This window comes from Pseudoliparis swirei, chromosome 19 (assembly GCF_029220125.1).
Source record: "Pseudoliparis swirei isolate HS2019 ecotype Mariana Trench chromosome 19, NWPU_hadal_v1, whole genome shotgun sequence".
NCBI lineage: Eukaryota > Metazoa > Chordata > Actinopteri > Perciformes > Liparidae > Pseudoliparis > Pseudoliparis swirei.
The window spans coordinates 13,576,139-13,588,585 of NC_079406.1; the positions used below are offsets into that span (position 1 = coordinate 13,576,139).

The window sequence follows — 12,447 nt, forward strand, 5'->3', positions numbered from 1 at the left end:
CATGTGTCTTCATCATCATAGCTACTGGAACAACCATTGTTCTCATTCTAGTCATGGGGTACTGTATGAAAAGAGGCTTCAAACGTTAAGTCAAAGCTCAAATTGTGCCAAGAGTAGAACAGATCTCATGTATTTTCTTCTTTTTGTATGTTTGGACTTCATGAATAACTTTCTTAAACATCGCAGCATTTCACGCAGCCTTGTCAGGATTGTAGATACACTGGACTTCTGTATAAAGAGCTGAGGGGACTTTGACTCCACTAAGATTTAAAAAAAATATATTGTGTCTTTTTTATTAGCATTAGCAATAGCGTGGCTTTTCATTGTTGAATAACATTTTGCAAATCAGCTTTAAATATGATTCAGTGATATAGTATGCTTCACACCACCGTAACCAGCTGAACACGCCCATTTCTTCAGTGAGTACTCTTGACTTTTAATTTTTTTTTTATTCTCAAGAAACTTCAACAGATTGGCATAATTGAATTAACATCATTCAAATTACAGTGAACCACCAACAAAACACATACATTTTACAGTCTAAATCTTCACTTATTGTAGCGCAGTACAATTTAGTTCAGGATTTGTACTTTACATTCCTGAAAAACTGAATTTTGAGGAGAAACGTCGACATAAAGCCCGGGAATATTCGTTTTTTGTCTGTCGCTGATAAGATTATCGACATGATGACGACAAAATGCCACAGTTATTAGAAATAAATCCTTCTGAGGCAACTGAAGGAAAGAACAGATGAAGACACGCGTGCAGAGCAACAAAGGCACATGCTTTACTTAAACTTTGTAATATTTTAGTTTCTTGATGGAGAACTAAACAGAGACTTGTTCAAAATGAACCATAGAAGTGTCCATAAGTGGTCGGCTCCTTCAAAACAAAATATGATTTTAGCTGAAACCACACAACGGGAAAAAAGCACTTAGACTTTCCGTAATCTCGGCGGCGGGATGAATACTTCCCTCCAAAGATGTCGGAGTTGCAATGTTGACAGATACTGTGGGAAATGTTCCAGAGGAAATACAGAGTGGACGTTATCCAATACAAAAAGGGAAGTGAGGAGAGACAAACATAAAGACAGTAAAGCTCAGTGAGGTACAACAAAGAAAAACTCAAAATAGCTGTCATATAAAATATCATAATCTCTTAGTATATAAAAACGTTACATTCTGAAATTTAAATGGTAAAGCTTCATTCAAAGCCTCTGTAGTTTTTCAGTGATTTAATTTGCAGCTTTTGCACTGATTGCCTCATTTGCACACAACAAACACACAACATGACATACTGATGAACTACCATATACTCTACAAAATTCCAGCAAATATAAAGATAATTCTTGATTTACATGATGAGATATATACAATATCTGACATGTCACTCATGATTCACTCGTATGCAAGGCCTGGAGTCATCCAGATTGGCAGTGTGTGTCGCTCACATGGCAGACATGTTGTTCTAAAGTCTTCAAACAGTTGGCAGTGTAGGCTGACTGCTACATTATAGGCGTATGTGAGGTTTACTTCCTAACACTCGTCTTATTCTACAGGAAATTAAGATTAAGTTGTGCTCCTAAAAAGAAGAAAAAAAAGGGTTTCACATTGTCATGTAACATTGTTTGTCTCATCCACAAGAGATCCACAGATGTGTTGTATTTCCTGCTCCTACATCACACAGAGCACTGCTTAATGTATTAAGTTGAAGTGGAACAATCACATGTTTCCTCCGACTTACAGCTGCATTAAGTGTGTCTCAAGAAATACAGCTATGACCAAAGCACAGAGAGGAAAACAACATGGTCATTGTTTGCCTCTCCATGGTTGATTCAGCATATTAAAACACACACTAGCTCTGTTTAGAAGTCGAAGAACTGTAAGGTGATCAGAGAATAAAACCTAACTTGTCTGGAGCGCATAAAGTTGAGCAGTCACGTAGTATTTGTGACTTGTGTTGCTTCGTCTGAGAAACCATACAAAAATTGAACCTGCTGACAAATGTGGCTGAAATCTCAACAATGACAATCATGAGGAAGTAATATGAAATAGGAATAAACACAGTGCACAATACATCATTAAGAACACGCACACATTCTCCTTTGGATAACAGATTATACCTCAAATACATATCAGAAGGAGCGATGTTTAGGATATGGCACAGCTTTGGACGCTTGTGCAGTTTGTTGACATGTTTCCTCCTCTTCCTCCTAGACGTGGTCATTACTAGTCATGGTCTGCAAAGAAGCAAGTCACATGCTTGCTGCAGCTGCTTGTCTGGCTGGCGAGCAAACACAGCAGGCAGAAAATAGCTGTGAAGGCAACTCTCTGCGACTGCCTGGCGGCTAGAAGAACCAGCTGTGGTTCTCTGGCCACGAACTACAGCTGCTCCCACTTTCTGATGCTTGCTGATGCTCGGGATTTCAACAAAACTGGTAGTTATTAGTCTTCATCAGAGGAAGCTCCTCTTCTCTGTGGTCACAAGACTGGTCACAGGGGCCGGCACAGCACTTGGGCTCTTCACTCACTTCACCTTCCGTGACCTGCTGCTGCAAATTCTGGTAGATAAGCTGTGGAGAGGCAGCATTAGGAGGGTGAGCCTCGATCCAAAGGCTCAGCTTCATCTGAATATGATGGTGTGATAAGGGGAACACAATTCTGGCAAAGCTAACTCACCCGCCCTTGCTCGGGTTGCTCCCCGTGTAATCTTTCTATCATCTGACTGATCTTGCTAAACGTCGGACGCCCTGTGGGCTCCAGATTCCAGCACATCTTCATGATCGTGTAGCTGAAACACAAGTGAACCACTCTTATCAAACAGATTCCAAAAAACATTGATGGCACACATTTTGAAGGAGGTTTGTAACCCAAACTGTGCAGAGTTCAAATCAAGAATTTGCGAAACGCCAAATTAGACGATAAAGGAGAGGTTTAAGGAGGTGGTGACGCAGTTTGATGAGAGTCCCTCTTCAAAACAACCACTGCCCCTCCAGTCTCATTTTGCTGCCATGAAATAGCAGTTACATGGCTTCCTGGTTTGAGATCATGTGGCTAACAGGCAGAACGGAGGCCTGACAAACAGCAGAACAACAGATGATTCAGTCTCCTCTGTTTCCACAATTATTCCGGTTGGTGCAACATCCAAATCAGCACGGACAAGACATTAGTGCTCTCGGAGGTACTGGGACAAATACTCTTTTAATTTTTTAAATAATTTTTGTTTGTTAAGATTTGGGCTTGGTAAGGAATAATGAAAGCACTTCATGAGATCCCCTCATGTGTCAGTTATTTCAGACGTTAGAGCAGAAGATATAAGGGCTCTTTGTTCTGTTGGGATCAACATTTGAGACGCACACGACTTGAACTGTTCAATGTTGAAGTCAACTTTGGATCACCTATTTATTATAAATCAGTCATAGTTAAAGCCTTTCTCATCTTTAATGTTACTAGTTGCCCCCTGTGTCCATCAGAGTCTGATGCACAATGTGACAACGTGTTAGCAGTGGATAAAAAGGCGACTATTATTAAACTCAACTGATAATCAGGTGACATTTTACGGACAAAGTCCAGTGTTAAAAAGGGCATCTGTGGGAAAAAGAAGCAGTGATTCATCCGTTTATGAACCAGGCTTTATGTGGCTGAGGGACCGAGCTTACATCTCAGCCGGGGCGAAGTTGGGTTGGCACATCTGGTAGCCGTGCTTCACCATCTTGTAGAACCTGGAGTCCACAGCCACGCTGGGGTACGGGCTCTTGCCTGATAGAGAATCATATACGGTAAGTTTAGCAAGCAAATCATGAAATGCATGTGTGTGGATGTAGGATGTAGGACACATGCAAATGTTCCGACCTAAAGAGAAGATCTCCCACAGGAGGATGCCGTAGGACCAGACGTCACTCTGGACGGTGTAGACACAGTCAAAGATGCTCTCTGGAGCCATCCACTTCACTGGCAGACGGGCCTTCATGAACAACATCGGAGCACAACAAGTGTTTATTTGACCATAACGGGGTTAATGTGAAGCCAACATTCGCTCTGTTGTGCTTACATTGCCCTTCACCACATAGTTGGAGTCATTCATGATGTCCCGTGCCAGGCCAAAGTCACATATCTTGGCAACTCTGTGATCAGTCAAGAGGACATTCCTAGCAGCCACGTCTCTATGAATACACTGCAAACATATGCACGCACACACACACACACACACAGACACAGTTTATCTCGGGTTGTCGTCTCACACATCAAAAGACGAAAATATCACTGAACAGTGTATGTTAGTGCAGCATGAAGTATTACAATCTATATTGTCACTATGACGATGTGTACATATGGAGAATGTAATGGGGAAAACCCTTACAGGCCCCTCACAAATTAACTCACAAGTCATGCATCATATTCTATAGAACAAAGATAGTTTTTTGCCTGAATATTTTGGCTTGATGCGTGGCAAAAACACAGAAGCTGCTGCTGTAAATGTTCACGGTAATGTTTTCTCGATGTGTGTTCATTTAGATGCTTTTTACTGGTCAAATCACTTACGTTTTTGGCAGCCAAAAAGTCAAGGCCATGAGCCACTTGAAAGGAAAATCTCAGCAAGTCGTCAATGTCCAGCGGCCAGTCACCTGTCTCCTCACACACACAGTCTTGGCAATAATCAGACAGGAATAATGTTAGTATCACACAGGTGTCAGGAAGTAAAGGGGCGGATGCTTTTCGGGACGCTTTTTACCTGTAGATGATTCCATATTGGGCACCCTGCTAGGTCTCATCTCTAAGTAACTGCTTGAAAATGTACTGGAGATCCCGCTGTCACTGTTGGATGGAGAAACCCAGAGAAGAAAGACAGAGTGGTGTCAGAAATGTGAATGTTTTTCACAAATCCTCCGTCATCAGACTGCACATGTCTGGTGACGTACCTTCTAATAAACTGTCTCTCCATGCAGACGTTCTTGTAGTCATTAGAGCCCTCCGTAATGTCGGGGATGCTCATAACAAACTTCTCAAACGTCTCTGCCTTCTGGCGAAGGAAGTTCAGGAGGTCGCCGAGGCTGCAGTACTCTGTGATCACCAGCACTGGTCCTGATGGAGAGACACACCATGGCATGGCCCTCTCAACAAGGGAGAACACGGTTGCATGCAAATTACTTGAATATAGTAGATTTCCTCGAGCTACAGAACAAATACAGGCTGCTGTCTGACCTCCATAGGTGCAGGCTCCCAGGAGATTGACGATGTTCTTGTGGTGTCCCAGGTGACTCAGGATCTTCAGTTCAGACATCAGGGCTTCCCTTTCATCTGAATGGGCACTGTCTGCAGGAATACAATACAGTGTTGTAATTGTGATCATATCTGATCATGCGCAACAAAGGATTTCACAGATTTTCTGTTCAATCTTAAAGGCCTTTAGATCAGCAAACCTTTTAACATTTTCACAGCTACACGCAATTTATTGTCTTCTATTCCCAGACCGTAGGCTGTGGCCTCAACCACCTTTCCAAAAGCTCCTGCGCCCAGGATCTTGCCTGGTCGGACAGAACATACAATGAGAAAGCTTTATGAGTTTAACTTGCCCAGATCTGGTCTGTTATTGACAATAACATATCAGATGTTTTTTTTTTAATTGTATCGTGTTTATATTCACTATTCTTTATACTTTTTCTATAGTTTCAAAAGTGGTTAAAAATGAGTAAATTTGAGTCAATTCATGATTACATGGTGCAGACCTAGCTTCAGCTTGTCTCTTGGGAACTCCCACTTCTCATTGTAAGGCAGCTGAGTGGGGTCAATGAAGGTGTAGTTGTTTCCATCTCTTGCCTCAATGATCTGCCAGCGGAGCTCATACCTGGGTTTCTGAAGATGAAAACAGGAGCAAATGGAAGTAAACTACACCAACAACAACACAGCAAATGAGTAGCTCTGTTTTGATGGATGTAAGTACACCTTACCTGCTTATATTTGTATAACAGAAAAACCAGTAGCACAAGGAGGATAGTCAGAATGCCTGCTGCTCCAGTCAAGGTGGAGGTGAAGAGTTTTTCTGACCAATCAGAAAAAGATCATGAACTCAATTAACTTACATGGACTGACTGTGAGTCGTACAGGCTCATAAGCGTATATTAGATGATGTACCTCTGTGGATGTTGTGCACTTTTAGCATATGTATCGTTTTATGAAATGTTGCAACACAAATTGAAACAATAAACTACGCAGTTTCAAAACAACAAATAAGGAATCTGGACACCATGTGGACACAGTTTCACAAACAAAGACATTAGATTTGGTTTGAGGACCATCTGAGCAAATTGAGAACTACATCACTTCCTGAAGAGGAACAAATGCTAATCAAATGATCCGGTACTCACCAGAAACCTCCATGGCAAAAGTGTCGCTGCTGACGCCGACACGGTTGAAGGCCACACACTCGACAGTCATCCTCCGGCTGGATGGCCCCACAGTGAGGACGCTCTCCACCTCCACAGCCCCGTACTCCTCCCTCTGGACCTCCACGGTGGGAGCCTGGAGAGGGATCGCCAGCTGCAGCCCTGTGGTGTTTTCATTGCACCTGCCTCATTGCAAAACATATACAGTCAGGAAAAGGACAAACTGTTGAGGTTGAAAGTTTGAATAAAAATCAGAGTATTGCTCCCTGTGCAGTGCTACTTACGTAGGCCGTATCCCAAAACACTGGTACCAGATGATTTTGGGGGCAGGATAGCCGAATGAGGTGCAGGTGAGGGTGGTTGTGTTCTCCCATCTCACCACAGCAACAGGTCTCTCTGCCAGTGAGAAGAAAATACATGTAAAGAGAGACCAACAACAATCCGCAGATTTAAAAGAAACATGCATTTTGTTCTGACCAGAGAACACAACATGAATTTGTTTACTTATTTTATTTTGTGTTTGTAATGTCACTTACGATACATTTGGACTTGGAATGTGATGGATGCATTGGCCAAGTCGCTCTTGGCATAGAAGGTGTATATCCCCTGCTCCTGTGCATTCATTCTCTTAAGCTTTAGCGTAGCATGGTATCTAAAAAAAAAAGAAGAAGGATATTTAGAGAAAGAGGAATCTGAAGTGACTAATTCTGCAGTGGGAATTCAGACAGTTCCAATGCATCACCGCTGAGTAGGTCAACACCACTCTTCCCTCTAGCACAGGGGTCGGGAACCTATGGCTCGCGAGCCAAATATGGCTCTTCCGGTGACGGCATATGGCTCGCAGACAATTTTGAGTTGAAAAAAAAAAAAATCTCCGCCCGCCCCCTGTAATTTTCTCTATCGCTCCAGATTACAGCAGAAGTAATGTCAGGTCCTTTTCTTAACCCTTGTTGTATCTGATGACCCGAATCAATATTACACCCTCGTGTCGCCTTAGGATTAATTTGACCCCATTCAATGTTTAATGTCGGTGTTCTTTCGGTAGTCAACAAACAAACATAAAGTGCCTCACATTTAAACTTGGAAAACAATATTAATTCTAATAATTTTCTGGAGGTTTTAATTGCTGGCGTCAAATTGAACCCAAAGGGTAAAATATGTTAGTAAATATAAAGGTAACAGGAGGGTGAAACATTGAATCGGGTCAAAATGACCCTAAGGCGACAGGAGGGTGAAATATTTAATCGGGTCAAAATGACCCTAAGGCGACAGGAGGGTTAAAGACGTCTTTGTTCTAAATGTCTGTTATTGATGGTATCTACACAACAGCATGTCACTTCTGTCTCTACGTGTCGCAGTAACACTTCTCGGCTCGCCGTCTCGCGCGCCGCAGAGATCCGATGCCGGCGTGCGCGCACATCGGTGCGGAGTGCGGACCAAAGAAAAAAATCACCTGCACCCCCCCCCCCCCCCAGAAGTCGCATTAAAAGAAAGATATATTTAATTTATTAACCGTTAAAAATACTATATGGCTCTCAATGAAATATATTTGGCTTTTATGGCTCTCAGTCAAAAAGGTTCCTGACCCCTGCTCTAGCATGACCTGAGGAAATGTAATGACCTTAATAAATTCACCCATAATTCACGAAACCAGAATAGCTTCCCCTTCCTACGATGCTCTTTATTGTTTGTTCTTTACATTCAAACTGTGCTGACATATTGGAGCTTTTGGAGACCACCTTTTGACGAAGGGGGTATGCTCTCCCCTGTTACCGGCCGTGGTGTTGTACCTGTTGTTGTATCTGATGAGCTTGTGCTCCTGTGTGGACGTGTTGGGAGGTGTTGGGGTGTGCCATCTGTGCGCTGTAATCTCTGGGTATGCTTCAATGAGCACGGTCAGCTCCAGGTCTTCTCCCTCGTTCACTTCCACAGAAAGACCCTGATGGGCTAGTTTAGGGGACAGCTGGGGCAGCAGCCTGATGTAGGCATCGTCTGTTTAGAACAACCCAAATAGTTTTAATTTAGTGGTTGATAAATGCTCCAGGATTTTTAATGTGAGACATAGCAGAAGTGATTATTTCTGTAGCTTACCCACAACCAGCAGGTAAATCGATGAACTGTTCACCCCGGCTTCATTAGTGCCAAAGCAGGAAATGTTCCCTGTGTCTGTAAGGTCCACAGCAGGGATGGTCAGTATGCTCTCGATGTCCAGGCGATTTTCTCCACCAGAGCGAACCCTCTCCTCGATTGTTGGTTTCTGAAGACCAAAAGAGCAAATCTAAGTTAAAATCATGATTACCCAAACAATCAAGAAGGCCCTTTGAATGCATAATACGGACCGACTTGGTGGTGTATTTCCAGGTGACGTTGTAGTTGAAGTTGGGGTTGTGTGTTGTGCAGCGAATCTTGAGTTCCTCCCCAACAATGCGCACATATTCATCTGTCTCCAAGAGTACGTATGGAGGGAAACGAAGCTCTAGAGCAGGAGGAAACCATACATGAGTATCAAACTTGATGCACTTAAAATGACTCTGTGACCGCTTTGGGTGATCATTCCGACCGAGTGGCCTCACTCTGAATGACGTAGATGGAAAAGGCTTTGGAGATCATTTCCACTCCGCTGACCCTGGCTGTGCAGACATAGTCAGCATTGAATCCTGGGTGAAGCCTCTGGATGAGAATACCATGGTGCCGGTAAACTGTAAAGTTCATGCCTGGTGGCACGGAGGTGCCGTTGTCCATGCGGAGGCCCAAGTCTGTGGCTGCCGGATTGGTCAGCAGGCAGGGCAGCAGGTGGTCCTCACCCTCCTTCTTCACTACCCGTAGGGACGTGCTGCTGGTCCAGAATGCACGGTTTGGTTCTGCCCAAGAAAGGCAAGGTTATGGTTCATGAGAGCAATGGAATAATGTGAGAATCACACTGAGGGAATCGAATAAACATAAAAACGCATAAGAGGAAAATGTTCCGCCCAAGCACTCACACGTCAACATAAGGAAGCTTGTCCCAATGTTCTGTTCTCATTAATTCGTCCTCACCTTTTACGTACACATGCACTGAGGAGCTGAGTTTCTGCGACCCCGCCGTGTAAACACACTTGTATGTTCCCGTAAATTCTGCAGAGGGACGTTCCACCTTTAGGGTGCGGACTTTCCCGTTGCCCCTGGACACGAAGCGTCTGTGTTTGGCGAGCCTCGTTTGCCAGTTCACGGGTCCGTCGCCCTCACACCTCAGATTCAGAGGGGTCCCGGGTCTGACCACCAACTCAGAACTCTGCACCACCTTAGAGTTGAACTTGATCACCGGACGCCTCCATTCCACTGAGAAGGAACATGAATGAAGTTAATCAATTAATTAATTGTCCTTTCATGCAGTTTGAGAACAAATTAATTAAAACACATTAAAACATCAGTTTTTGGAATCATCAGATGGTATTTTTTATATATTGGGTGTTTTAAATAAGTAGTTTCTGTTTCTGTTTTGGTCGCACACAAAATAATTAGAAGCAGAAGTGTCTTGCCTGTGCCATGATTCAGATCTATTTTGAAGTAATCTCATGAATTCAGGAAACAAATACCAGACTTGGACCCTGAGAAAGAAAATCTCATCTGTTACTGTATTTTTACTTCGGCTCTGTTTTTGTTGTTGGTCTAACTAGGTCATCACTCTCCCGGACCATTTTCTCTGATGGTCTAATAATGACGTAGGTAGGATTACTTCTATAGTTACTTAAACCCGATATCGGGTCTGATACGGACCCCAGGGTGTCAGGCGCCGAGCCGTGTCACAAATCCTCGGTATTTGACACACTGGGAATGCGAGAGGCTGAACAACTGTATTACTGTTACTATTTCTGAAAAAAAAATGTTCAGTCTGCTCACCCCAGTGCTCGCATTTAAGGTCTCTCCATTGCAAGGTCCCAGGCCCTACCGTGTACTGATGTTGGTTTACACATTTGGAGTGGAGTCCTATTTTTCGCTTATCTTTGAGGGAGCCTCAGGGAGTGTTGACGTTTTAGAGATAAAAAACAATGCTCTCTTTGATGACTTTGTAGAGTAGGATCATTCATAAACTGTTGAGGGCGTTGGACCACTTTTGTTCAAACACAGGAGAGACGGACATGTCTTTCCTCTCATTTAAAGTTCAGTCGACACCCTCAGTAAAGGTCAGACAAGGTTTAGAGGTTTGGAAGCTTGAAGCAGAACTGAAATTATCTATGTTCAGCATTTTTCCTTTTCACAATCACACAAAAGATAATATGGAGAACTAGGAATGAAACAAATGACCTCCTGGCTATCAGTGCAACTAGTTGCCTTTCCTTCAATGTTTCTGATCAATACCCCACATTAACTATTCATCCGACCTTAACATGACTCCAATAGCACCTCATAAAATAATGCACCCGAAGGCTAAATTAATTTATTGAGTCGTAAATAAACCACACAAAAGATGCTTTCATGTGCACGAATGCAAATACATGAAATTGCAATTTGATGCTTGACGGGTGATATTCACACGTGTTGTTTTCAGAGCAGAAACCAAGATGGGAAAAAAGATAGAAAAGCATGTGTTAGATCTCAGATGAAGAAGGCTAAATTAATTTATTGAGTCGTAAATAAACCACACAAAAGATGCTTTCATGTGCACGAATGCAAATACATGAAATTGCAATTTGATGCTTGACGGGTGATTGTTTTCAGAGCAGAAACCAAGATGGGAAAAAAGATAGAAAAGCGTGTGTTAGATCTCAGATGAAGAAGCATGCAGTGTTTCTTAGCTCCTCTGCATTGAACACGAGTTTATGCCATGAAATGTACCATAAAATCCTTTGAGCGTAATAAATGAGAAGTCATGTTACTGTGTTACAGATTATGTGTTTTTAGTAGTAGTTTAGTAGTTGGTCAGTTGTGGTGCAGAGAAATGTGTCCTTTAAAGAATGTATTGAAAATGTTTCCAAACCTTTTGGACTTTTTTTTTTACATAGCAAACACTTCACATCAAATTTCAAATTAACATGAAAATCAAAAAATAAATAAAGTATACATCCATCCATCCAAAATGATGAAGACAATTACTTCTGTATGCCTGTTTCAATCACATTGTTATATTTGATTGTTTAAATCTATAGTATCGGTCAAAAAACAACCAAAATGAGAAGAAAAGACACTGAATCCACTGCAGCTGTAGATGTAGCAGTCAGTGTTCGTGTAGCCTTACCTGAAGCAGCAGAGGCCACGATCCCCAGCAGCAGAGCGAGGTAGGACTGCATCCTGGATCGACTCCAAACCTGCACTGTGAATGTTTAAGTTTGTGTGCTCGCAACAATTCTTCCTTTAATCTGTGGCATTAGGGAGAGAAAGGAGAAAAACTCCTCTGACGTTAAGCCATCACTCATCCCTATGATCTCTTTTCTGACTTTGCCCGTTAACACAATTCTCTTCTCCAATGTCTATCTTCGTAAGTGGACATTAAAATCAGGAAACAGACTAACGTACGGAATACTTTGAGGAAGCACTCTCCGATGAGTCACTTCATCTCAAAATACAGCGGACAAATGCATCAGTCATTTAATTCAAAAGTACTTACCTGCCGATGTCTTCAGTTTAACAAAGGGGTAGGGCTACGATCGCTCCCCAGCAGGGTTTGATGTTTGCAGCATCCAGAGCTGACAGGACTCCCCTCTTCTCTTTCTGTTTGCCTCTGACCTTCCTCTCTCCCGTCTGCTTGTTCACAGTCTCTTTACCACTCTCACAGCAAACATGATTTTATTTTCAGACAGCAAGTGGTGGTGGGTGGAGGGAACTGTGTGTCTGTGTGTGGGTGTGTGTGTGTGGGGGTGGGTGTTTGTGTGTGTGTATGTGGGGGGGCCGGATCAGCACATCACGCTCAACAAATTAATGAGCCAGTTTCAATTAGCTACAGAAAGGCACAATTCTCCCGAGACATCCGTTGAGGTGAGATTAATCACCTCCACCACTGCTGGGCCATGGCTGCCAGGCTTTTCAAGCATGGTTTTGTGGGAGAGGAAAAGAAAATCAAAGGGCTCTTAGAAATATGGAGTCAAAGA

The 12,447-nt window shown here is 42.8% G+C and overlaps 1 protein-coding gene across 1 annotated transcript; it reads right to left on the minus strand.

Moving 5' to 3' along the window:
* Positions 1 to 429: 429 nt before the first annotated feature.
* csf1ra (colony stimulating factor 1 receptor, a) lies at positions 430 to 11,681 on the minus strand. Its single transcript, XM_056438845.1, has 21 exons — positions 11,598 to 11,681; positions 9,419 to 9,700; positions 8,956 to 9,243; positions 8,722 to 8,858; positions 8,474 to 8,639; positions 8,173 to 8,374; positions 6,919 to 7,034; positions 6,667 to 6,778; positions 6,365 to 6,564; positions 5,948 to 6,039; positions 5,726 to 5,852; positions 5,420 to 5,524; positions 5,202 to 5,312; positions 4,919 to 5,081; positions 4,732 to 4,814; positions 4,542 to 4,645; positions 4,051 to 4,173; positions 3,852 to 3,963; positions 3,659 to 3,758; positions 2,679 to 2,790; positions 430 to 2,572 (listed from the first exon to the last, which is right to left on the minus strand). Exons 1-21 carry the CDS (start codon positions 11,647 to 11,649, stop codon positions 2,426 to 2,428), a joined length of 2,934 nt encoding a protein of 977 aa, XP_056294820.1. The 5' UTR covers positions 11,650 to 11,681; the 3' UTR covers positions 430 to 2,425.
* Between the last annotated feature and the right edge of the window lie 766 nt (positions 11,682 to 12,447).